A 24,368-nucleotide genomic window follows, 5' to 3' on the forward strand; every position below is an offset into this window, starting at 1 on the left:
CCGTTGTGGCGGTGTAGAAGTGTTGACTCCGACCGCGACCACAACAACGACCACCAGGTAGCGGCCCATAAACGCACCACAGGCTGCAAGAGTTCACAAAACCAATCTGAAGATGCGAAGGATCCTCTTTGTTCGAGGATTTTTTCCTACCACTCGTGCCAGAGACCTCGCGCACGAGTTCGAGCGGTACGTTTCCTGCCACGCAAAAAGCTTTCTCGGAATCGCTAAATCGATGAAAAATCCTTCAGATATGGACCACTCGTCCGTTGTGATGTTCCTGCACCTCGAAACCCTCACGCAAGTCACTCACCGTAAGTATCCTCATCATTTTCAACACCTTTTCAAACCCCCTTCTTTACACTCGTGAGTGGAGAAAAAAAGTGGCGCCATTATTTTCGGGTCGAGTCAGCAACCCCTTTTCGAAAGAACGCGAAAAAAAAAAGCACACAGCCCTTCCACGATACGCGCTCTGCTCCTCGTTCGAGTTCTTCTTTCGCACACGTGTCGATACCGAAGCCAAATGCATACCAGAAAAAAAGCTGGCTGATGGCTTGTTTTACTCCTACTCCTCTGCTCTTTACACGATTCGTCACGGTTTCGGAAATCCCTTCCATCACAAAATAAAACATAAACCGAAATTCGAACTGAACGCTCAACGGACCCTTACCACGCACCCAGTTACGCATTCGTCGAATTTCGAAGCAATCGAGATGCGGAAGATGCTTATCACGAAATGTAAGGAACCAGACTTCATTCTCCATAGAATTTACTGACGGAGCTCTCTTCTAGGGACGGCCGCCAATTTGAAGGTGCCCGTTTGAGCGTTGAAGTAAGTGGCGTTTGATTCTTTTTCCAAATTTCCTCTCGTGCTCATCTCTCGACTTCAATTGCAGTGGGCCAAGAATCCACCCTCCTCCGTTTGGCGCTTCGATCGACGTACTTCGCCACCTCATCGTTCATCCCGTTCTGACAGGGACAGAGACCGTTCTCGTAGTCCAAGACGTAACGATCGTGATCGCGACCGCTATACTGACGAAAAACGGGACCGTTTCGTTGACGACAGAGAATCTCGCCGGGGGGATCGTTATGCTGATGACAGAGACCGTCGGGACAGGGGAGACAGGGACAGAGAGAGGGATCGATATCCCGACGACTCTAGGGACCGTCGAGACCGGGAGCGTTACGATGACCGTGGTGACCGTGGCCGTGGAAGGGGCGAACGGGAACGTCGGAGGAGCAGCCGAAGTCCACCACTGGCCTCTGTGAATGGAGATCGTTATGCCGAGAGACCTGCGGAGCGTAGGAGAAGTTTGAGTCCTACTGACCGTAGAGACAGAGCTAGGACTCCTCCACCTCCACCTATGGCGATGGCGATGGCGGCGGATATAAGAGACTCCAGAGATGGACGAGGTGATAGGGCTGTAACGCCGACAGGATATGCGCATTGAAAAAAGCAGGGAAGTTTGTTCGGAAAACAATGATTTTCTCTTTTTTCCCCCATTGTTTTATAGACTTCGCCTGCACTACATTAAGTTACTGGACATCTCTTCCTTTTTTATTTACCTTGCTCTCTTTCTTGAAGTGGTTTGTGACACTGTTTCTTTTTCTTTCTTGTTACTTATATCAGCCCACAAACCGTACCCACCCCCGTAACTGTATCATATTGAACCTCATGCGATTTTCGTAATTCAGGTAATCGCGTTGCTCAACTCTTTTTTGTACCTTCCGTTTCGAGCGTTGTGTACTTATGAAGAGTATTTCTTGGAATTAAATCGTTCGCCTCCCCCTACAGAGCAGTCTACATGATGACAAAAAACAGACGTTTTTTTCAGCTCAAAGTCGAGATAAATCTCTTACTTCCCAGATTAAGACAGGCTTAATCTTTCCAAGAACAAAAAAGAATAGATCGAATTACTTATTGTAAATATTGCCCTTACTTTCAAATGCACACCGTACCCACAAGACTCCCAAGCCATCCCCGGAACAAAGCACTAAACCCTTCCTCTCTCCGAATTTTAATCACACAATCCCGGAACCCTTCGTACGAGTCGGACTCTACTACATTTTCTCGTAGTCTATTAAGAAGAATCAGGAAACCCCGAAAACCGGGAGGAGCAACAAAGAAAAAACGCACTGTATAACATTTTCCAACGAAAACGTAGGAACCATCTCAGTCTCACTCTCTTCATCACCCGCCTTCGTCGCCTCCAAATCCGCCATATCCACAGCTGCCCCATCATCCCTCTCCGACTGGCCCATAACAGCCAATCTACACGCAACAACTTCGAATGGGGTATAAACCAGCGCTCTGCTCATGAGGAACAACACGATATACACTATCCTCGCTCTTTTGCGTACCCACCCCGGTTGACCGTGGGAGAGGTAGAACTGGATTAGGTGGTATATGGTAGCTAGGGAAATGAAGGAAAAGAGTGTTTGGAGGGCGATACAGGTGAAGAGGCCTGGGATGAGGTAGAGCGCGAGAGGGTTTTGGTGTTCGGTGGGGGATAAGAGGACTTTGAAAGCGTGTGCTTGTTCGTGTGATGGGTCGGCTTGGGATAAGCGGAAGCGGGTGGTTGTGGATCTGTGTGAAAGGTGAGGGGGGTTGATTATAATTAGTGTCATTCATGAATACGTACCGAGTGATGAAGACCTTCATTGGAACAGATATAAGAACGGTGGATCCATAGTATATCAAACACTGCAGGAGAGTGAAATCGGGGTAGGTGTAGAGTAGCTTGATTGGTAATATAGCAGGATGGAAACCAAAGGCTATCTTGAACACGAAAGTGAAGATGAAAAGCTCGATGAGTCGGGCAACTGCAGTCATGCGTTTGTTAGAATGAAATGATCCATGATCAATACGCGTCACTCACAAAAGCCTTTATAAAATCCTGCAACTCCCTACAAAAAAAAACAGCCCCACAGGTCATTGTCGTGTGAGATGGAAACCGCAAAGCATGAATGTTCGTACTTCGATGTTGTGTATTCTCTGCACAGTTTTGAGAAAGGTGGGGATACCGTATAGTTGATCTACATAGATAGACACGAGTAATGGACCGTTCCCATTCGACAACAAAAATGAAAAACACACCTGTCAACAGTCCGCGAAGTTGCCCATTATTCTGCTGATGGCCCACTCTATACCGTAACAGGACGTTGCTAAAAGGTACCGTGACGAGTTCTACAGCGATAAAGAGGAGAAAGTCATTTGTCCACAAGGGTAATAACTTTGCCATTTCAGCTGGTCCGTGTCGTCGGGAAAGGAAGACACGTCGAACGCCGTTCCTCTCTAAAATTTACAGTGATCTTGACGTGGGAAGCGGGAAGTAATTGATTGGGTGCATAGCGTTGCATAGCGCTCGTGGTACTATTCTAAGTGCAGTCTCCACAGGGAAGTCAGGAAGAGGAAATCATTGTTGTTGGAGCAATTGTAATAGGTGGGTCTTGGTGTAATGTTGAGCCTTGAGGCGATACATGCTGAGGTCCGAGGAGTGCAGTGACGAAGAAAACTAGATAGCATTATGGTGGAAATGGATATGCGTGACTGCGATGTGACCCATCTCTCAGTAGTTGCAAAATCCATTAAGAATGGTGTATTCATACATCATTAGGTGGCAAAGCCTAGAAATACAAAAATATTCTTTAATCTTCTTGCAGTTCATCGTTTAATCATGAGCAGCTCGTGCTCCCCCCTGTGCGGCAGCCTTACCACCGGTTTCTCGCAACTCTCCTTTCTCGTGCATCTCTGGTTTACCGGTCATTTTGCCTATGACCTGAATCATAAGAATGTTGAGCGCCACTGTCCATCAACGAGAGGAACTCGGAACGTTACCTTCTGGGTCTTTCCAACGAGTTTATCAGTCGCAGACGCGTGCCCTTCGGGAAGATCGCTACGACCACCGATAGCTACGCCACCTGGATGAGATGGTCAGAAGTTGAGAAAGTTGGCTTGAACCAAGAACACGAACCAGCTGCAGTGGGTTGAACGTTCATTGGTCGATCCGAGTTGAAAACATTTTGGCCATCCTGTGCGGCGTGGTGCTGTTGCTGCTGTTGCATCTGCTGATGCCCAGTTTCGCCCATTTGGCCAAACTGTCTTTCGTCCCTATGTTGGCCCATTTGGCCTGTCGTAAATTGCCTTTCGTCCCTCTCGTTCCAGGTGGTGTTGGGACCACCGTGCTCAATCGTATCGGCGCTGTAGTCAACGCTGGGATCGGCACCTCGGGTTCCTGGAAGAGGGTCTGAGCTGCCGTGGACGTGATGTTGCGGACGAGCGGCAGCCATGGCGGCAGAGTTGAAGTTGGTGTTAGAAGACATGATGATTTGTGTGTGTTTCTGGAGGAAAGAGCTGAGAGCTAGCTAGCTTATATACGAGCCTCGATGGAGTAGAACGTCATGGTTGAGGAGCGAGCTGGATGATGTCATTTTCGTCGATGATCGTCATTCATGGAGACTCACGGGCACGGGATTTTGAGGATTCGAGAATGTTTCGTGTGTAGATGGCGTCACAGATGTAGGTCCCACTGACGGCGAGCGCCGGACGGTGGACAGTTGGTGTGGGCGGTTGTTTATGCCTGTTTGCTCACGAATGTGCCACAACTCGCGACAAAACGTTCATCCTTTCCATCTTTAAATTTCTCCAACTTTCATCATGCTTCCTGATTGATCATATAGCCACGGGCCACATTTCATTTCCGGGTACTAATGGCACTAACAAAATTGGTACGACAGGCTATACGCAGTGCCGACCGAATCCTTGTGAATTGCACGATCAGCGAGGATCTCAGGATATGTTTTCCCTGGGTCCATTCCCAGTCATCATCCCAGATACGTAACATGCCGTTGATGCGGCGCCACAGCGTGGCTGAAACTACGGCTTTTAGCCTTACAGTATAATTGATGTTCGGATGGCTGTTCCGCGCACGCCTTAATTCACACCATATAAGGCATATCCTCAATTTAATTTTCAAATATAAACTGAACGGATCCAGTCACAATCCTCTTCGATCCCCCCTCTTCCACCCTACTGTATGATACTCCATTGTACGAGCTAAGGTCAACTAGGTCCCGGGACTACAGAAAGCTAGAGAACCCGAGGAGAAATGGAAGAGCAAGAGTACCCACTCCCACTCATAGCGCAGCACCTCCGAGCCTCAATATATGTTAGCGGTACGTTGTGTTTGCTGTTTTTCATTTCTCAGCTCATAAGTAATCTTTGTTACTACAGCCGCGGGGCTTGTCGTAAGCAATGCAAATCTCTCTCTTGAACCGCTCAGTGTTACTAATTTCTGGCTATAGATGCTTATTTATGACCACATCCTCACCTTTTCCGACGAGGTAGAACTCATTTGGAGAGCTCGATGGACCACTCCCAAGGCACTATTCCTGATTCTGAGATACTTCGTCCCTCCAACCCTCATCATTCATATGCACCGTACGTCCCTGTTCATTGACTGATCATCAGGGTAACACCTGACAACTCCACCATCTTCCATTCATCAAAAGAATTTAGTGGACTCTCAGACGCAGGTGTAAATAATACAGTTCGTCTCCAATCTTGTTCCTTGATCCTTCTAAATTCTCACCCACCCCCTCCCGCAGTTGTACGTCTTGGCGCTCTCATCCGAATAGCTTTCCCATCTCAATCGTTTGATAATTAAGCTGCAAAGTATGGTTCAGTGTCTCTGTAAGTGTTTCCAAATCCCGCGTTCCGTCCTCGGGAATGAATTTTAATCTTTCTCCACTAGGTTATTCTTGGTATCGTTACGTGAGTATCTCTCATTGGACCATCGCATGACAAGCGCGGCTGACTCTGTATATTTAGGATGGCGATCGCAAATTGTGGGTTATAGCGAAGATGTCAAGTGAACGGTTGAAAGCTGAACGGCCACTCCATAGTCCTCGTCATCCTTCACCTATGGAACCTTTGGCAACGCAACAAACGCCTTATTTATTCGACCTGTCTACTCTACTTGTTAACACAAGTCGCACACCTGGTATGTGCGGGGGTTGTCATTCCCAGTCTCGTCAGTACGTAAGGGCTTCTATTATTCGACCTCTCAAATCGTTGATATGTTTCATCTTAGGAGAACTACAATATTCTAAAATTTACAAATGTTGCATACTCGCAAGACGTGGTAACGTTGTTCTGATTTGGGCGCCAGGGGTAAATCTCTAGTTCCGAATATCCTTCATTGGGCTAGTAATAACGACCCATCACGACAGCTCGTTTTTGAGGTAGTCGTCTTTTCGCTCGTGGCATATACGTCTTTGAAGACGCCACGAAATGTTGCGTCGAGGCTATCCTCAGTAATATATCGAGATGGGCTAATTTTTTATATCGTGAGTTTTCATCTCCACTCAACCCATGTCTATCAAGTTAACTTTGCTTTGCCCCCAGATTCTTGTTTGTAAGCATGCTGTTTGATCTCCATCTTTTTTTGTTGACTGGAATGTCCCGGAACCCGTTCTTCTCCTTATAGCTCTTCGCACTATCAATGTCGTCCTTGCAGCATCCGCACCGGTATGTTTCGGTTTTTTGATACCGCAGTTCTGCCTCTGACGCCTTGGCTTCGCCTTCTTCATAGCTTTCCCTGATATTTCTTTGTATTTTGTAAGGAAGATCTTTCCATCTCTTCGGGACTCCGGAGCTAACGTATGCTTACCCATCCCTTTCTTATGATGCAGTTTCATATGGGCAGCGGTCACAACCACTGTCACCCGAATGATTCTACGGCTTAGGAGATTATCTGTGAGAAGGAACAGTAAGAATCATGATGAGCTTGATTATGGGTGCAGTAGTTTTGAGTTGAAGGAGGCAGCGTGTGAGGAAGAGGACTCGGATGGGATAGGACGACATTCGAGTAGTTGATGGTTCTCGAGCTCGTAGGTATGTGTGTATGATGGACGTGAAATCCAAGGGCGCGATTTCTTGTACATTATTCGAAAGGCTCTTTGGCTTTTGATACCTAATAAAAAAGCGTTCTGTTAGCCGAAATCCGAGTTCTACTCTTTGGAAGGTGGTACACTATAGCAGGCACACACAAGGTTGAGTACAGTGCAACCCAACTCAACGCAAACGGAACTCGGTTGTGTCATCCGGAGTCCTCCATGTCAAAGTGGCTTGTCGCTGTCAAAACTTGGAACTCTTCCTCCACACAATCATCCCGCACTGTCACTGTGTGTGTGAACAAATCTCACTGTAAGAATCCCATGAATAAATGCAATCCTTCAAGAACTTGTGCCGCGGTAAGTTGCCACGTTTTTTGATGGTCCTGCATCGTGAATCGTGCATGTCATGTTACAGTTAATGACATAACTTACTTAACAGTGTAAGAGTTTGGTAATGAACCGTACAAGGCCGACTCGAAAGTAGTTGAATCCTCCCAAGGTTCCGGTCAACCCACGGTGGAACAATCGCGTGAGAGATGACGCGAATCGCGATCGTGATTAGAGACGTTTGTCAAGGATGTGTATATGTATGTAATGGCGAAGATACGGGGGTGGATTGTCGGAGGATCATCGCGGTTGTTTGGGTCGATCTCGGATGAAGGGAAGTGCCTATTAATCAAAGGCTCCCGAGGTTGTTGCCAATATAGGACTCTTCGTCTGCCGCGTTGCGTACGTAGTCAGACGAAGGCTCGTATCTGTTAACCATTGAATAAGGCATGTGAGGATGCTCTTTGGTAGAATTCGTTTGGGCAGCACCCTACTGATCTTCGCCGTTGTCGTCTTCGACACGTATGGTGGTCCGCTCTCGGTGTTGATCTGTGCGTCGGGAAGTAAATGTTTGCGTGGACACGGATATGAATATTGTGTGTACAGTTAACGACAGAGAAACATGCGATGGCAGCAGGAGCGTTCTCGGCGCACTCCGAGGAGGGAGGAGTGAATATCACGTGCTTGTGAGAAAATTTTCGTTGATCGGGAGCTCAGCCCAAATAACGACAAACTTATACCTTCTTTCTTTGGAACCACCACCTAGCCGTCCGCCACAAGCGCGTTCCCCGCACGTACGCTTCCTGCCCTGCTCTGAACTCTCCAGATATCTGATACTGGACTATATTTTTTAGGAGGACACGCGGTGAAACCGAAATTTGATTCGTACAGAAGAAAAACAACCAGGGCGCGTCGCGGTGTGTGAATTTTACTATTAAATCTTGGTTGACACTTGCGGTGCTGAACTGACTCATGGGCTCCTATTTCCTCCTGTTTCTTCCTTTTCTTTAGGTTACCAAGAACAATTTAACAGACCCTATCTTTTCAACCTCTTAACCAAAAACACTCAACACAACTGAGAATGGCACCACCTGCTTCAAAATCTGGCGGGAAATCCAAACCTGGCGCAGGTAGTGGAGGAGGCAATGCTCAACAAAAGACGATGGTTACACGTAGTCAGAAGGCTGGGTTGCAGGTTCGTATACTTTGAATACCTCCCCTTTTACTTTTATATTCATATCTTCTTGGCTCACAACGTGTTTGCCGTGCTCTTTTTCACTTCATGGTTAGTTCCCGGTTGGTCGTATTCACCGATACCTCAAACAACGTACACAACACAATGTCCGTATTGGCGCAAAGGCGGCTGTCTACACCTCCGCGATACTGGAATATCTTACTGCTGAGGTGCTTGAATTAGCAGGTCAGTAGCTATAAACTCTTCAAGTGGGGTACATGACCGGTTGACATTGCCTTGTCTTTCCCCTGCCAGGGAATGCCTCGAAAGATCTCCGCGTAAAACGTATAACACCTCGACACTTACAACTCGCCATTCGTGGAGACGAAGAACTTGATACTCTAGTTCGTGCGACGATTGCTGGCGGAGGTGTTCTTCCTTTCATTCACAAGAGCTTAACGGGACCCATGAAAGCCCCACCGAAGAAGCTTGGAGAACCTGTTGCAGCATGAGCACTGTCTGTAGGGGCCGTCTTTCCTAACTGTCACACCTATCCTTATTTTTCCCTGATTACCTTTGTCTTTACCTCCGTATGCTTCCCGTCTGTACTAGTACTGTGAAAATACCATATTTAGTTAGATTTTTACTATGATTGTGAAAGCGGTATTGGAGCGGTACAGTCTGTCAAATGCTTTACAAGGGGTCCAATTTTCAAACAAATCCAAGAAGGGGTATCAACGTTAAACAGAGTCAAGAGTCTCAGCAATGGGGAAATTGAGTATTCCAGTTATATTCACACCAACGGGCAAAAGAGGAAAAATATCTGGGTACCCAACACCATCCCCAATTCTTCTACCGGCAAGATTGCCCACCACACCTACGGGAGATGCTGTTTCTGTTTTGGCTGTGAACAGGAATGATTTCCATTTAGTATTAGTCTCGCCGGTTCCGACCACTATCGGATCGTTGGGCAAAGCAGGGAGTGGGGGTTGGATGAGAGTTAAGTAGGGTCCGGTTAGGGTTGTGTTGACTTCGATTGGTATGGGACCTGTGACGGGCGATAATTGGACACTGAAGAATGGTGTAGCGTTGTCACTCTCAGCGGAGGAGACGGAAACGGTGGTAGTGATCCCGTCGTCTTCATTTTTCCAGTCGAACGTGGCAAGGTGTTCTGGAGGTGAAAGCGTAAAAGAAGTTACGGGGACGCCGATGTCAGGCAAAAAGTTGAAACAAAAGAGACTTACTTGGGATGTTCCAGTTCCTTCGACCTGAACAAAACAGGTCAGGTCAAAGAATTGAGGAATTGCGGTTTTTCGATAAGAACTTAAACTCACCGTTATAAACCGAAGCATTCGAGCTAACGTATATTCGAGTGATCCTCAACCCGCTTCTCCCACTACTGTAAGCCCATCTTCCTGGGATGTATATCAACTCGTCGTCTAAATCCAAACGTCGGTTTGAAGTTGTAGGTACTTGCTGGATGGCAGGAGAAGCGGGAAACCAACGTACATGGACCCACAGGACTGGAAGAATATCGAACAAGCTAAGGATACAGAAACAGAAGTCCTGTCAATGAGAGCAATCTCAATCGAAACAAAGACGAAGTCACCATTAGGGCACCGATATCGGGCACCATCGCACCAGTACTTGTTTCAGCATCTTTCTCCAAAGGATCAGCGGTTCCAGGTGGTAGGAACGCTGAACTCAGAATCGTAGGCAACACGAACACGTAACCTTCCGCCACATCGAGGAGCCACGGCCTAAAATTCAAACAGTTTCAATTTTGAATCAGTTGGGTTAAACGAAGTGATCGACTACATTCAACCTGGACAACTCACGCAGGTGCCACCGGTACATCTGCATCAGTCTGTGCAGTCACCAAAGACGGAAGAAGGTTGCTCAAGCTCGCTGCCAAAAAACACAGGACCGACAGTGCCGAGAGTTTCATAAAGAATGATCTTGGTAACGTTTGGAAATAATAAGAGCGATGAGCAAATGCAGGGCTTTTATGCTTTTGTTTTCTTGGTCAACATGCATCCTGTCGGAAAATTCGGTTTGAACATGTGAAAGAAGCAAACCCATGATGACTGATCGAGGTACCTAGAAACAAGTAAGTCCTGTATGCAAATGCCCGTTTGGCTTCGGGATGCGCTGGCCAGATTAGGTTGAGGCAGGGACTCACACATATTCTCAAACTCCGTGGACATGGTTGTAGTGCTTGAAACGCTCCACTGACTATGTCATGCCGTAAGGCAAGTTTCGAGTATCATATCATTCTTCCATATTCCAATGATCACAAAGAAATCGAGCATCAACACGTAGGGACGAAGTGGGAAAAGAAGACTAAGAAAACAACTTATAATACTAGAGAGCACGGAACTGTGAGATTAGGGTATTGTCTATAAGTAAATGTAAGCGACTGCACACTGCACACGACGTAATGCACACATTACTACTGAGGGGTGGTGCGTGTTGGAGATGGGGAGACAAAGTTCAAGGTGTACATAGAGAAAAGACAGAAAGAGAAGATACTGGGAACTAAGAGACCAAGGTGAAGTGGGGATTGTATTGACGTTGTCGACGTTGTCGTCCATTTCTATCGCTGAAATTCAGCGCGGCTGGCAAAAAAAGAGTTAGTGACCGAGGTGAGAGACGATAGCGATAGTGACATACCTTTTAATCGTATCATACAAAAACTTGTAACTCCGAAGGTTACCCTTCATTCTTCTAATATCCACACTGTAGGTCCCTTCCAACCTATCCAATCTTGTCAACTCGACAGAGAACTTGACTTCATCGCCAACGTCCTCCGACCACTCGCCGTACACCGGTTCCTTCGCATCATTTGTAGGGTCAATACCCATCGTGCCGCCATCCTCCGTCGACACCTGAGAACTCTGCCTCCGCATGAGCATCCTCAGCACGCTTCCCGTTGCAGATGACTGAGAAGGAACAGGCAAGCCACGTTTGTCCACCCCATTGGACGCTGCAGTTCCAACCATCGTCACGGCAGCATAGGGTCGATCTCCAACAGTAGCGACGGGGCTTGCAGCCTCCTTTCGCTTCTTGGCCCTCACACACCGTAGCTTGTATTCACTTTCCGCCTGCACTGCAATTCCCATGCCAAGAAGCACTCCCTTGATGTGTTTCATCACCTCTTGTGGAGGTTTCGTCGTCGTCGTCTCCGGGTCTACAGCACCATGATGAACTCGTAGCGGATTGGCGGGTATTGGTTGTTTTTTCGCCATACTCGATCGGTGCCCTCGAGAACCAGGAGTAGTGTTTGAGATGGTAAAGCTGTCGCGGAAGCGGTTAATGATAGAATTCGGCGTTTGTGCCGGGGGAGCAGCTGTCTCTGAAGTATAACCATTACGAGGTCCCATTGGAGTTGCGGGCATTGTCTTGTAAGCATCCGGTATCGTTCCGGGTTGATTGATGATACTGGATGAAGCGTTCTTACGGCTTCTGTTCGTGGCATATCCATCCTCATTAGCAGGTGTCTGGCTCTCCCCTCCAATCCCCACTGAATCGCGTGCTTTGCTCTTACTCCGGAACCATTGCATGACGTTCATGGCTTTCTTGGTGGATGCAGCAGAGGTAGCAGAAGCACTAAAATCGTCTGGGACGACATCTCTTGTTCGTCCACGGTGTTTCTCTCCATCCACCATGGTTGGAGGTACTGCAGACACAGGTGTCTTGAGGGTGTCAGCGTCTCCTTTCCTTGTTGAGGAAGCAGACCGTCCGGCGCCTCTGAATGACCCGACCATGACTTGAAGAGTTGAGCGGCGAGATTTCCTCGCTGAAGAAGGAGCACTCGGGCCATCATCCTTCTCTTTCTCTCTATCGGGAGACAAGAGCGAGCCAGAAGCATTGGTGGGGGTAGCGGACGGGGTATGAGCAGAAGAATCGTCCCCACTTCCACCAGTAACGATCTTGATCAACTTATCGACACTCGACATTCCCCTCCTGTGCGTCTTGGTGCCACCGCTTCCACCGCTTCCGACACTACCTTGATCATGCGAAGAGGACTTCAGTGGCGTGTCGGGAGGGCTCGCAGGAGTTATACTCATGCTAGGTGTATCCTGAGAAGCAGACGACGAGTTCGATACGGGTGGAGAAACAGGCTTCGAAGCAGCATGCGCTCGCGCCTTCTCCTTTTCGCGGCGTTCTCTCTCCTTTTCCCTCTGCCTCTGCCTCTCCCTCTCGCGTTCCTCCCGTCTCCTTTCCAGCTCCCTTGCCTTCTCCTGCTCTCGTTCTCTCTCCCTATCCTGCTCCTGCTCCTGCTCTCTTTCTTTATCTCTGCGTTCGGTGGACGAACTTGGCATGGGACTGGGCGTGATGGGAAGCGGCTTCGTGGAACTAGGAGGCTGCGATTCCTTGGTACGGCGGTCCTGTTTGACGGGCGTAGATTGTTCTTCTCGTTCTCGGTCGCGCTGATGGCGTCTCCGCTCCTGGTCCTCCTGAGGTCTCCTTGCTGGCTTCGGATCGTATTCGACTTGGACAGTATGGCGCGCAGCCTGCTGACTCCTCTTTTCCGAGGGATGAGCACCGGGTGCAGCGAATGGATTATCGGCATTGACAGCATCCGAGATGTAAATATCGCGTTCCTTCTCTACCCTTCCATTGGTTTCGTACAAGGGTATCTTTGCTTCAACAGCCTGACTCTGGCTCCTAATGGCAGCACCCGGTAACGAAGTGTTATGGGGATCAGGTTTATAAGACTGGCTTCTGCCTATCATTGGAAGAGTGTTATTGGGGTTTATCTCGCGATTGGCTGCAAGTTGGGCAGCAGCCTGCTTGATCTGTCGTTGATAAGCCAATCTCTTCTGATGATGCTGCTCCATCGCCATGCCCTCGAGGTCTTCTACAGTCTTTCCAAACGCGATAGGTTTACCGCTTCTAAGAGCTTCCTCGTTGGGAGGAAGATTATACGTCGACAGCCAGGGATGCATCATCACCAAGTCGAGTGAAGCGCGTCGACTGGGATCAGGGACAAGCATGATCGACAAGAGGTCCCGTGCAGAGTCGGAAATGTAATTAGGGAAAGAGAGGGGTGTGTTGACAATGTACTTGTACAGCAGGTTAATGTTGTCGCCGTCTGGATTCGCGGGGTCATCGTCGAAAGGCAGATATCCTGCCAGCATGGCGTACAGGATGACACCGCACGACCAGATGTCTACAGCACTGCCGACATAGAGGCCCTCGCTAATGACAAGTTCAGGAGCGGCATAACAAGGAGAACCGCAAGACGTCTGCATCAAGTCATCGGCACGGTGTTCGAATCTATTGGCGAAGCCGAAGTCGGTGATGATAACGTTTCGGTGGCGGTCAAGGAGGAGGTTCTCTAGCTTGAGATCACGATGGACAATTTTTTTTTGGTGAATATACCAGACGCCTGATACGAGTTGGGAGAAGAGCTTGGCTGCGTCTCGTTCTTTGAGGTACCGGTGTGCAAGGATATGGTCGAACAGTTCACCCCCTGAGGCATACTCGATGACTATGCCGATATATTTGTCTGTTTCGATAACGTCATAGAGACGAACGATATTCGGGTGCTTGAGATTCTACTCGTGAAATCAGTGAGATAAAATCTGCGAACGTCAGAAGAAAGATTTCTGTTCTTACCCTAAGAACCTCAATCTCTCTTTCGACTTTGGACATCCGCACTGCAGTGTCAACATTACCACGTCGAATCAATTTTACTGCAACTTCTTCGCCCCATTGACAATGCAATCCGAGCTTGACTTTGCCGAATTCTCCTTCACCCAACGTCTGCAAAAGGAGATAGGGACCAAATTTCGGAATTGTCCTCCGTGGATGAGCAGCAACGTATGCTATTGCTGCAGGATGGTTATATACATCTGTATAAGGAGGATCAGCTTCTTCTTGTGTCCTACTTGAGTTTTGTTCACGGCTCTGCTGCTGTGGGGAGACAACCTGGTGTGACGCCCGTTGTCTTCTTGATGAAGAGGCGGGTGATGGTGAAGGAGCAGAGGGTGAATGAACGTTAGCAGAGACGGGTCTATTGGGAGATTTCGACAATGGGCCTTGAGGAATCTGAAGGGAAGTATTGGTGACCATCGCTGCGGATGGGTTGTAAGAGGGTCGCTTGCTGTCGATGTTAGTCAAGCGAAAAGCCTTTCAACTAGCTCGCCACGTGGGTCTGTTTAACAACCAGCTGTCAGCTTGTAACTTTCTCACAGCTACGGCCTCACTGCTTTAAAAACAAATGTCCTTCGATTCTGAATTATCCTAACTTTGAAAACATTTAGGAACGGATCACGACGTTCGACGACCTCAAGTAGTTACCGTCAACAAGCCTCGAGACATTTAATAAACTTCAAGGGACCCATCAGTCGTACTACGACCACTCCTGGATACCTAGCTACCAATTCGCTTCAATGAAGGTACGAGTTTCAAAATGTCGGAAATGAAGTCAAACTTCGGGAACGAGTCGGGAGCAAGTCGGGGCGAGCAGCTACTGAGCTACAGTAGTAAAGACCGCCGCCACGCCACATATAATAGAAACGCACAACCTGGTTGTAGAGGTGTGATTGTTTTCTTTTGATTCATAAGGTCCTTTTAAACATAGCCTCTCTTGAAAATGATAGATTGTCGACCGTGTGTAAAGCCGTCCATTACCTTGGACCGGTAGCAATGACGTTTCGAAGCGTACATGTCAGCGCACCGGACGATGAATACAAGCATTCCGATACCTGGACACTCCTCCCATACAAAAGTAAGTTGCTGTTCAACGTTCAGTGCTCGGTGGAGCGTGTTGCCACGTACAGTGGGAACATATTCCACTCTGGTGTAGTATTCCTGATTCCAACTTTATTCGGAAATGAGTACACTTCCACTCCTTTCACCTCCATGTCATAGCCTTCTCTGATTAACCAACCAGGATCTTCAATCTGAAGATCTCAACGTCGACGGCTGGCGACCTGGAGTCCAATGTTCTCAAATGAAGCTGATGTTACGGCTGGCCAGGAAGTTAACAGAATTTTACTCCGACGTATTACGCCATTTATTCATCTCCAAGTCATAATAATCAATCAAGAATTTTCTTCTATTTTTGAAGATCTCAATGTCGACAGCTGGTGTCGGTCTGGAGTACGATGTCAAGCAAGTTGTTTTACCCCCTTCATACCCACACAACCGGGACACTCCCCCGTTTAATCATTAATCTCGTTTCGATACGTGACCTCAGAGACGTGGAGTTTCTGAGGTCTAAATGATGCTCGTGGCACTTGCTGGTTACCGGCAGTTGGAATACAAAAGGTCTGGCTCTCAGAAACTGGGTGCTGCCATTCATCTGCTTACGATGTTTTCTATAATCATCCTTAAGATCCAATTCAATCCTTTGAACTGTTCCGACTTCAAGGTGGTATCGCCAAGTATATGCATGTTCACTATTCCGGGAGGATACAGACCGGCTGCAGTACATACGCATGGGACCATTATATCACGGTCTTCCTCAAGAAGATGTCATTCAGCGTAGCTCGCGACGGAAAAGCAGGCGATTTGTCACTTTTGGTTGCTAGCCCGGCTACTCTAGACTTCCGGCCAGCTTCAAGCTACACCTCTCGCCTTGATTTCGGCCACGCATAGTAAGTGTCGTCGCAAGTCAGACGCGCAATCTGATGGCTTACCCAGTGGCTTTTACAAATTTTGGTGCCGATAAAACGGGACTCAAATTAATGCAATGCCCCTCGAACATTACTACACCCGAGGCATCAATGAAAACGCAACTGTTGACTATATCAAAAGACGATTTCATAGACATCCTCGATCCTCGACGAGTGCCTGTGTTTGTTCTGAAATTGACAGGCCGAGTGAAAGGCACGAGAAGCTTTCTAAACATTAGTCAGTCAACCCCGCAGGCTTTATACAACAGTATTAGGCACGACTCTGAGATCGTCACTGCTGGTTACTGCTGTATAATATTAGTACGGCGTCAGAGCTGGCATGAACTCTTTCTCCCTTCCGACTTCCCTTTCTCGCGTCACTCCCACCAACGCCCTCGACGTCAAGGTACATCTTCGTTTCGGTCTGTACTCCTGGAGCTCGAACAACACCCAAGCGACTTCCGTAGTCTGCCGAAGATCATAGGTCTAGCTCTCTGTTATCTCGAGACCCAGTTTAACGATACTTCCGTCCATTGAACCTTTCTTCAGGGAAGTGGTGATAGATATGCATCGTCCATCCATGTTTGTCTTGTGTATCGAGAGCTCTCGCTGTCCCACTGCCAGTGCAGAGTATTACATAAAAGGACTTTGGGAGACCAACCTGAGTTGTAGGGGGGTTCGATTGACGCATACCATTACCTAGGCGCAACAGAGTATCTATTACTCAACGTCACTGTCGAAGACTTGAAGTTGTCGTTCTAGCTATGTCGAGTACAATAGAACTATAACTAGTTATAATTACAACATACAGCCATGTTCCTGGATAGTTATCGATGGCATTGCATGTCATTGTCTCCGGTAGACGCGATATGTCCAGGATATTCAAATCTTCACTTTGCGAGTGGTGGTGTAGCCAAACCTAAACCTTCAACGTCATCTTGTTTTACATTCCGCCAGTCCGTATGCTTGGGGCTAGATGATCGGGGAGTCCTACGTCAATAAACGCAACATAATCACGGTGAAATCAAAGCTTACAACAATTCCTTCACATCGATCCACCTCAACATGAACGTCATGATTATAACCAAAACCCAAAGCGCAATACTCGTCTGCCATCCGTATTTATAGTGAGGTGCTTGAACAGCTGGCCAAACGAGGACTTGAGACCATGCGGAAATCGCATAGTAAATCGCAATCGCTGAATGACGATGATTGTTCAGGGGAGGATGTCAAAACGTCGAAGTCGACGGGTTTCTCTCACCGACACCGACCACTAGAGCTCGTTGTTCCGGATCATGAGGTATCAAATCGCTAACCCAAGCAAATATGAGGGGTGCGGTACCCAAGCAGACGTACGAGATGAAGTAGGACTAATAGTAAGGCACGGTCAGATGCGAGAGAAAGAAACTGATGGGCAACTCGTTACTCACGAAGTACTTGGCTCCCAAGGGTACGTTCCAGATACTCATGATGATACAAGGTATCAGTCCAATAACAGCTTGGAGTATAATTAACCAGTGGCGGTTTTTGAAGTAATCTGAAGCAAACTAGATCATCGAATGAAATGAGGAACTAACTGAATAAAATCTACTCGTAGGATACGCCCACTTACCGCCCATATCCACACAAAAGCGACTTGTATCGCTTGTCCACCTATTGGAATGGCATTAATCGCAGCGACCGACCATACAGGCGTGCCATCGGGATCCTTTAGCGACTTCAGGAACAACGAGAAATCTGGTCATGATAAATGGTGAACGAATTTGTCCCGTAAAACTTGGACTTACAGGCATAGCCCCAGCTAGCGAGGACGGTCGCAGTGTATAAAACTGTTATAAAGTACACGATCCAGCTGCTGAAAGTACGTCTATAAAGAGGTATTCAGCATTTGAGGTCAGAACGTCCGGCAAAAATGAATAACGCACTTCGCAGAAGCCCAGTTGACAGGTTGAGGCTCCAATCTGTTATGTCGCCTGAGACGTTCCATTGCCATCTCAGCATGATCTGAACGGCCAAGAGTGAGGTTTGGTCAATTAAAAGAGAATAGAAGAAACCTTTTCTGAACCAGAAAGCCCACGGGTTTGGTGAGTTCGGTAGGTCGGGAATCATAAAAAATCCAAAGAAGGCGACTCCTACGGTCATGATGGCATTGATTACGAACATCCACCTGTTGAAGGAAGGATAGCGGATTGGACTGGCCCGTTCTAGGATCTCGGAAAAGCTTTCACGACCAACCTCCATCCAGGTAATCCATGTCTGCCATCCAACGTCTGATGCACGGCCGTCTGTAACGCGTTTGCCATCATTGCACCAACAGCTTGACAAGAATGATAGAATCCCATCCGCTTTGCGAGTTCAGTAGGCGTATACCAGTGCATGAACAGAGTCTATGGCAGACAGTCAGATGAACTGCCAACGAATGGGCTTCTTTTGCAGACTCACCATCATCCCAGGCCAAGCACTACTCTCGCATAAGCCGATAAACGTCCTCAACGCGTAAATCTGTGACGCGTTCGAGGCTGTTGCTACAAGTCCGGTAAGGATCCCCCAAATTAATTCGAGACCCGGAAGCCACCAGGATGGACGCATGTACTTGATACATAAAGAGTTGACTCATTCGAATAATGCCTCATAGAGAGAAACTCACTGTCATGATGACTTGGGACGGGATTAGCATGATACAATAACCGACTTGGAAGTATGTCGAGAAGAAGTTGAGTTCTGCAATGAGTCATGAAGGTAACTAACTGTCAGCGACATTCACTGAATGAAAAACAATTCCCATCCTCACCATTCCCATACAGTCCTAGATCTTCCTAGATACCAGATTGGCTCAACAATCAGCACGCCTATTCCAGGGAACAGTACTCGAGAAGGCGTACCTTCATGCCGGATACATATGCCTGACTGATATTTTGCTACACATATGAACTTGACAGTCAGCTCCTTTTCCAAATCGCACAAACCGGAGAGTAAGTTACTTACCTGATCCAGATACTTGATAATTTGCGAAATGCAACCGAAAGCCATAAGGAAGCAATCCAAACGAAAGACCAACGAGCGTTCGAGCGATGTTCGAGTTAGTTCTCCTTCTATCCGTATCCTATCCTGGCCCTCGACATCGTTCCCGGAGACAGCATTGACAGAAGGACCTTTGCGGATTGAGGAAGAATCATTTGGAGTACTCGATTGAGTGGTGCCGTTCGCGGTGGTCGATGGTACTGGAGGAGACGACATCCGGGGGATTGAGAAGGGTTGTTAGAGGTCATCAAGGTTATGTAGAAGGTTTTGAAATGAATTCTTTGCAAAGTCGCGTGATAAGGATGGCAGTGATAACGATAAGAATCAGAAGTTCCATAGCTTTGCGGAGATTCCAGAAGTCTTTTGACGCGTGTTCGCCGATGTCCTTTATGCTAGCTTTTGGTGCAGTTCTAATCGGGGATGGAATCGGGTGAGGAGGAGTCATGGTCGGCGAAGCTTGAAATCTTTATTTCCATGGAGTACGCGAAATTGTATTTGTCGAGAAATCAGAGTTGCCCGGCGCACCGAAGACGGAAGGAGTTGGCTTGTCTCCGTCCAATAGGAACAAAAATAGGCATGTACGGCATGCCTCATTAAAACTCTGGAATCGAGTCAATCGACTATATGTCTTCCTCTTGCAACCTCATTCCTGACCCCCATAAACGTTCAACTCCCCCAATCCATCCCCTGGACCCTAAGCTCCCTCCTCCAGGCCTTCCCGTGTCGAAACCTTGTCTATCCATCTGGCAACGGACAACACGTACCAACCCCCTACTGAACCACAACTCCGTCTCTACCACTGCCGTTCCATCGACGGCTGATGCAGTAATCATCGGTTCAGGACTTTCCGGAACCCTCACAGCGTACGAACTCCTCAACTCCTCATCACCAAATGCACCCAAAGCCGTGGTTGTACTAGAAGCACGCGAAGCATGTAGCGGTGCGACCGGTCGAAACGCAGGCCATTGTCGGCCCGATGCCTTTCGAGGGTTCATGGCGTTCTCAAGGATCCACGGTGAAGAACAAGCACACAAGATCCTCCAACATGAGAAACTCGTGTTGGAGCTTCTGAACGCGTTCATCAAGGAGAAGAACGTCGAGTGCGATTGGGATTATTGTAAGACGTTTGATGTTGTGATGGGGAAGGATTTCAAGGATTATGTTGAGAAGAGCTTTGAGGATTATGCTGCGAAGCATGGTACGAAAGATGGTATAGAAGGCGTGAGGGTTTTGAATGAAGAAGAGGCAAAGAAGGCGCGTTCAAACCATCTTCTTTCCAGCCACCTCTAAAACTCGACTAGGAGACCCTCATTCCACAAGCACTCGGGGCGTACGAATGGATGGCTGCAAACTTCCATCCCGCTAAACTCTGTCTGTCGATCTTACAGATGTGTATCGATAAGGGATTGAAGTTGTACACTCATACGCCTGTCACGTCCGTTGAGTCGTCGGCATCAGCGCCATCACAGTGGGTCGTCTTTACTCCTCGAGGGTCGATTACAACAAGCACTGTTATCCACGCGACAAACGCATTTGCTGCGACATTGATCCCCGTTCTCAGAGATCACCTCACGCCCACTCGTGCTCAAGCATGTACTTTCCTGTATAGAATCTTAGTTCCGAATGTGTTAATGTAGTTCTTTAGGCACACACCTTGATCCCGCCAACCCCCTTCCCAACCACAACCCCGATTTTAACCCACACATATTCCCTCCGATTCGCTCTCCACCACTTTTATTCCCTCATCCAACGAAAATCAGACGGCCAGTTTGTGTTGGGAACTTCAAGAGGGATTCCAGGAATGTCAGAGGTGACACAGAAGGAAATCAAAGGTGGGAAAGATGATAGGGTATGGAATCAAGAGATCCAAGATGATGCGTTGAACGCGTTTTGGAAGACGTTTGGTGAGAGGTTGACGAGCGCGAGGGTCAATTTGTATGGAGAGGAGAAAGTTGCAGAAGGACTGTTGGGTGTGGGCGAAGGACATCAGTATGGATGGACGGGCATTTTGGGCATGACGAAGGATTCGGTGCCCTTTATTGGTAAAGTACCCGGGAAGGAGGGACAGTGGGTGATCGCTGGGTTTAATGGTCATGGTATGTTTCGTTTCGACGCGTTCATTGCGAATTTCATTCGACAGACGAATGTTTAGGAATGGCCCGTATATTTGGCTGTGCGCCTGGCCTTGTGAAGTCGATTATGGGTGGAAGGTGGGCGGATACAGGCATGCCTGAATGCTTTGAGATTACGCCAGAAAGGCTGGAAAGGCTGAAAATCTAAACCTCTATATGAAGTTAGACGTAGCATTTGATTACACTAAGTATCGTTAGAAACCTGCATCCGTCGAATACAAGCTGATAGCGACACGATTTCAGAGTGCAAATCATTACATGAAAGCTGAAACTCAAGGACTATGAGGGATAGTCTATCCCTTCTGCCGACAGCTCTGTGTAATTTCTTTCGGATGATGAAGTCAAGTTCTCGACGAGGCTGGCCTGAAGGATGGGCATGGATGACAGAGGTGTGGGAGCGACTTGAACACGGGATCGCGAGACTTTAGGGCAGGTTCAATCGCATCGTTCAGTCGCATCGTACACCCCTCACTGTCAAAAAACATCCTAAGCTTCTCCTCTGTGTTGGACACTCAGACAGAGGTTTACCTGGGATCGTTCGAAAAAATGGACCGAAGTCCTGCTTCGCGTTAGAACTGTGCATATAACCTGTGCCCTCCACTTTGGAACCAATGTTGGAAGGAAAGACGGATAATGACAGAGTTTCAAGTTGGGTCAATAGATGTAATGGACAACAGCGGGTGTGTACAACTAAAGTATAGGATCCTCATGACATACCAATACAAGCTGTAGGCCGATTTACTCTCGGACTTGGGTACCTCATGCCAACGACGAAGGGAGAAGAATCTGAATCGGCTGTTCCGCTATGACGGCGGCTTCAAACAAAAGACCCAGCGAGCTGGCTATAGCGAGTCGAGGCAGAGAGGGGGAAAGGCGCTACCAGTGGCGTTCGCCGTTCCCCCTACTCGATTTCGTGTAAATGTCGAGATCTTTGAAAAATGATCACGTATACCTCCTTCACATATATAACTCCCACATCAGGTCTTGAACAAAGATCCCTCCCATCATGCCCGCGAAAACACCCATTCCCATCGAACTCATCCATCTCGTTATACGATTCCTCGATGACTCGAAATCAACTCTCGCATCATGCGCCCTCGTTTGCAGATCTTGGGTTCCCATTTCCCGTTTTATCTTCTTTCGCCACATCGATCTATCCACCACTGTCGAGCCCTTCCTAAAACTCCTCGAAAGCCCCTACCAAACGGTTTCCACTGCCCGCGTAGAGTCTCTCACTGTCACACACTCCCGATACGCCCCCGCGTTATTCAACCGATTATTGACATGGCGCTCATCCGACAATCATCGGACGCTATCGACAGCCCTACCGTCTCTCAAACGTTTGACATTGAACAAAGTAGGATGGTGGACTTTAAGTGGAGAAGCCAAAGATCAATTGTTAAACGAATTCCTAACCATCACCCACCTCAAACTCACCATGACCGCCTTTGACACCTACGACGATTTTCTCCCTCTCATCAACTCATTCCCTTCACTCGAACAACTCGACTTGGACACTGTCCGTCCAGCACTCCACTGGGAACCTACCGTGCCCCTAGATTCCGTCGAATTACCACGTAACTTGCACAGAATATCGCTCCGACAGATTGACGATTGCCAAATCATCGCTTTTTTGGCTCCATGTCCGAATTTGGAGACGTTGCATTGTCGGTTCATCGATTTTGATGCCGTTTCTCCAGAGTGTACTTCTGCGATATGTAAACTTCTTCGGTCGTCAGGGGAGTCGTTACTCAGTTTTGGGCTCGAGGTTGAGAGATACCAGGTGGATGGTGCGCGTGGTACGTGTCGTGCTCTCTACTAGTCACCCTTACTGATGAAGTGGGTTATATATTACACAGATGATACAGCCCTGGACCTCTCAAAAAACCCAAACCTGGGATACCTCTGCTTATCACCATACCACATCCTACCCACACTCAAGTCCTTCGTTCGATGTCGTGAACCTCCGGGATTTACGAGTCTGTGTCTTCCCAGATTCGATGAATTGGATTGGGAGAGCTTGGATTTACTTCTTAGCCGAGATTTGGCATTTAAGCATCTTCAAGAAATTCACCTGGAAGATCGTGTGCTGGGTAAAGGAGAGTTGGATTTAGAAGCGTTGATGCCGAGGTGCGGGGAGAAGGGACTCTTGCGAGGGTAGAAAAGTGAATAGGGCCAGTATCGTTTGTTTTGTTGGCCTTATTGTCATTGACGTGAACCTAATTAACAGTCAATATTCGTATTTTCTTTCGTAAACGAGCACTACGTTTTTGTAATGCAAATTACGTTGGTTGAAACGTAGAACGTTTCGATTTGGAAGTCTTTTGGTTTGGACAGGTTGCGCGAGGCTGGATTCCTTGATGTATACATACTAGTTCGCTTTCTACGGAATGCGACAAAAGTATGCTATGTTGGGATTGATAAAGGAAACATATTCATAACTGGTTCGGTTTTCAATAATTCGATGTTTTTCTCCGATTCCTGATGTCAAACTTGTTCAGCTTTTGATTTGAAAACCTTCATTACTACAACCTTCACAGCTAAGGGTCTACAGCTAGAAGGGTACGCACCGAAAGATATGATGCCATGTTCGTCTCGACACTACGACGATAAATCGTTATCTACGAACCGCTTGGGTCCACTGTTTAGCGGACACAGGTACACCGAGCAACATTGTTAGTTTCCGCCCCGTGTACGTAGCCTTTAAGCTTCAGCACTTCGGTTTCTGGCATATCTGAGAATCTAGAAATATCACACGAGCCGGCATGAGTGAAATGGTGAACTCCATCGAGATACCGCCTTCCCACAGGTATTCACTCATAGCACAAGGGGCATCGTTCTTCTGTCAATGAACCACTTACGTTCCGGAAGGGGATTACGATCATCTCCAGGGCCTCAGTGATATATCATTATGTATCTTCCCTCGCAACCAGGGCTGGATACTTGTAAGTTGTCATCGATCGTCGCCTATATGTAGAATCCTCGCCATCACACACATACACCTCCTAAAGCTGGAGTTCTCCGTCTACGCGGTCAAAAATTCTATTCACTCATTATCCCACGTCGCAAGATGGACTTTACCGCCGGTATACCCATCCTGCCTATCACACATGCCGCATTCTGGAAACGGGAAGTCCAAATTAACAACAGCAAAACAGACAATCTTACGAGGTCCTCCTGTTAGCAAAAATG

At 47.7% G+C, this 24,368-nt stretch overlaps 12 protein-coding genes across 12 annotated transcripts; 6 read left to right on the top strand and 6 right to left on the bottom strand.

Annotated features, from left to right (window-relative positions):
• The first annotated feature begins 16 nt into the window (after window positions 1-16).
• Window positions 17-1,786, top strand: E1B28_013608 (uncharacterized protein). Its single transcript, XM_043158776.1, has 5 exons — window positions 17-186; window positions 249-311; window positions 679-735; window positions 790-829; window positions 894-1,786. Exons 1-5 carry the CDS (start codon window positions 113-115, stop codon window positions 1,446-1,448), a joined length of 789 nt encoding a protein of 262 aa, XP_043004131.1. The 5' UTR covers window positions 17-112; the 3' UTR covers window positions 1,449-1,786.
• A 103-nt stretch (window positions 1,787-1,889) lies between these two features.
• E1B28_013609 (uncharacterized protein) lies at window positions 1,890-3,527 on the bottom strand. Its single transcript, XM_043158777.1, has 6 exons — window positions 3,095-3,527; window positions 2,975-3,033; window positions 2,877-2,904; window positions 2,640-2,820; window positions 2,135-2,584; window positions 1,890-2,075 (listed from the first exon to the last, which is right to left on the bottom strand). The coding sequence occupies exons 1-6, from the start codon at window positions 3,237-3,239 to the stop codon at window positions 1,940-1,942; spliced, it is 999 nt and encodes a 332-aa protein (XP_043004132.1). The 5' UTR covers window positions 3,240-3,527; the 3' UTR covers window positions 1,890-1,939.
• A 65-nt stretch (window positions 3,528-3,592) lies between these two features.
• On the bottom strand, window positions 3,593-4,610 carry E1B28_013610 (uncharacterized protein). The gene is made up of 4 exons (XM_043158778.1): window positions 4,462-4,610; window positions 3,972-4,379; window positions 3,836-3,918; window positions 3,593-3,776 (listed from the first exon to the last, which is right to left on the bottom strand). Exons 2-4 carry the CDS (start codon window positions 4,318-4,320, stop codon window positions 3,669-3,671), a joined length of 540 nt encoding a protein of 179 aa, XP_043004133.1. The 5' UTR covers window positions 4,321-4,379; window positions 4,462-4,610; the 3' UTR covers window positions 3,593-3,668.
• Window positions 4,611-4,938: 328 nt separating this feature from the next.
• Window positions 4,939-6,108, top strand: E1B28_013611 (uncharacterized protein; the record flags this gene model as incomplete). Its single annotated transcript, XM_043158779.1, has 8 exons — window positions 4,939-5,172; window positions 5,231-5,244; window positions 5,302-5,437; window positions 5,509-5,606; window positions 5,665-5,689; window positions 5,751-5,770; window positions 5,828-6,033; window positions 6,090-6,108. The coding sequence occupies exons 1-8, from the start codon at window positions 5,106-5,108 to the stop codon at window positions 6,106-6,108; spliced, it is 585 nt and encodes a 194-aa protein (XP_043004134.1). The 5' UTR covers window positions 4,939-5,105.
• A 1,857-nt stretch (window positions 6,109-7,965) lies between these two features.
• Window positions 7,966-9,039, top strand: HTZ1 (histone H2A.Z). The gene is made up of 5 exons (XM_043158780.1): window positions 7,966-8,015; window positions 8,076-8,138; window positions 8,233-8,416; window positions 8,512-8,641; window positions 8,711-9,039. The coding sequence occupies exons 3-5, from the start codon at window positions 8,303-8,305 to the stop codon at window positions 8,905-8,907; spliced, it is 441 nt and encodes a 146-aa protein (XP_043004135.1). The 5' UTR covers window positions 7,966-8,015; window positions 8,076-8,138; window positions 8,233-8,302; the 3' UTR covers window positions 8,908-9,039.
• A 61-nt stretch (window positions 9,040-9,100) lies between these two features.
• Window positions 9,101-10,533, bottom strand: E1B28_013613 (uncharacterized protein). The gene is made up of 7 exons (XM_043158781.1): window positions 10,496-10,533; window positions 10,234-10,433; window positions 10,005-10,155; window positions 9,905-9,938; window positions 9,730-9,834; window positions 9,640-9,663; window positions 9,101-9,566 (listed from the first exon to the last, which is right to left on the bottom strand). The coding sequence occupies exons 2-7, from the start codon at window positions 10,341-10,343 to the stop codon at window positions 9,136-9,138; spliced, it is 855 nt and encodes a 284-aa protein (XP_043004136.1). The 5' UTR covers window positions 10,344-10,433; window positions 10,496-10,533; the 3' UTR covers window positions 9,101-9,135.
• A 458-nt stretch (window positions 10,534-10,991) lies between these two features.
• On the bottom strand, window positions 10,992-14,476 carry E1B28_013614 (uncharacterized protein; the record flags this gene model as incomplete). The annotated part of the gene is made up of 3 exons (XM_043158782.1): window positions 10,992-11,013; window positions 11,069-13,959; window positions 14,021-14,476. The coding sequence occupies 3 exons, from the start codon at window positions 14,474-14,476 to the stop codon at window positions 10,992-10,994; spliced, it is 3,369 nt and encodes a 1,122-aa protein (XP_043004137.1).
• Window positions 14,477-16,913: 2,437 nt separating this feature from the next.
• Window positions 16,914-17,492, bottom strand: E1B28_013615 (uncharacterized protein; the record flags this gene model as incomplete). The annotated part of the gene is made up of 4 exons (XM_043158783.1): window positions 16,914-16,995; window positions 17,059-17,221; window positions 17,285-17,393; window positions 17,454-17,492. The coding sequence occupies 4 exons, from the start codon at window positions 17,490-17,492 to the stop codon at window positions 16,914-16,916; spliced, it is 393 nt and encodes a 130-aa protein (XP_043004138.1).
• A 735-nt stretch (window positions 17,493-18,227) lies between these two features.
• Window positions 18,228-19,260, bottom strand: E1B28_013616 (uncharacterized protein; the record flags this gene model as incomplete). Its single annotated transcript, XM_043158784.1, has 6 exons — window positions 18,228-18,410; window positions 18,466-18,615; window positions 18,671-18,744; window positions 18,815-18,839; window positions 18,906-18,941; window positions 19,009-19,260. 6 exons carry the CDS (start codon window positions 19,258-19,260, stop codon window positions 18,228-18,230), a joined length of 720 nt encoding a protein of 239 aa, XP_043004139.1.
• A 408-nt stretch (window positions 19,261-19,668) lies between these two features.
• E1B28_013617 (uncharacterized protein) lies at window positions 19,669-20,334 on the top strand (the record flags this gene model as incomplete). Its single annotated transcript, XM_043158785.1, has 1 exon — window positions 19,669-20,334. The coding sequence occupies one exon, from the start codon at window positions 19,669-19,671 to the stop codon at window positions 20,332-20,334; it is 666 nt and encodes a 221-aa protein (XP_043004140.1).
• A 511-nt stretch (window positions 20,335-20,845) lies between these two features.
• E1B28_013618 (uncharacterized protein) lies at window positions 20,846-21,324 on the top strand (the record flags this gene model as incomplete). The annotated part of the gene is made up of 2 exons (XM_043158786.1): window positions 20,846-21,140; window positions 21,197-21,324. 2 exons carry the CDS (start codon window positions 20,846-20,848, stop codon window positions 21,322-21,324), a joined length of 423 nt encoding a protein of 140 aa, XP_043004141.1.
• An 858-nt stretch (window positions 21,325-22,182) lies between these two features.
• Window positions 22,183-23,337, top strand: E1B28_013619 (uncharacterized protein; the record flags this gene model as incomplete). Its single annotated transcript, XM_043158787.1, has 2 exons — window positions 22,183-22,975; window positions 23,036-23,337. 2 exons carry the CDS (start codon window positions 22,183-22,185, stop codon window positions 23,335-23,337), a joined length of 1,095 nt encoding a protein of 364 aa, XP_043004142.1.
• Between the last annotated feature and the right edge of the window lie 1,031 nt (window positions 23,338-24,368).

This window comes from Marasmius oreades, chromosome 9, assembly GCF_018924745.1.
Source record: "Marasmius oreades isolate 03SP1 chromosome 9, whole genome shotgun sequence".
Classification (NCBI taxonomy): Eukaryota; Fungi; Basidiomycota; class Agaricomycetes; order Agaricales; family Marasmiaceae; genus Marasmius; species Marasmius oreades.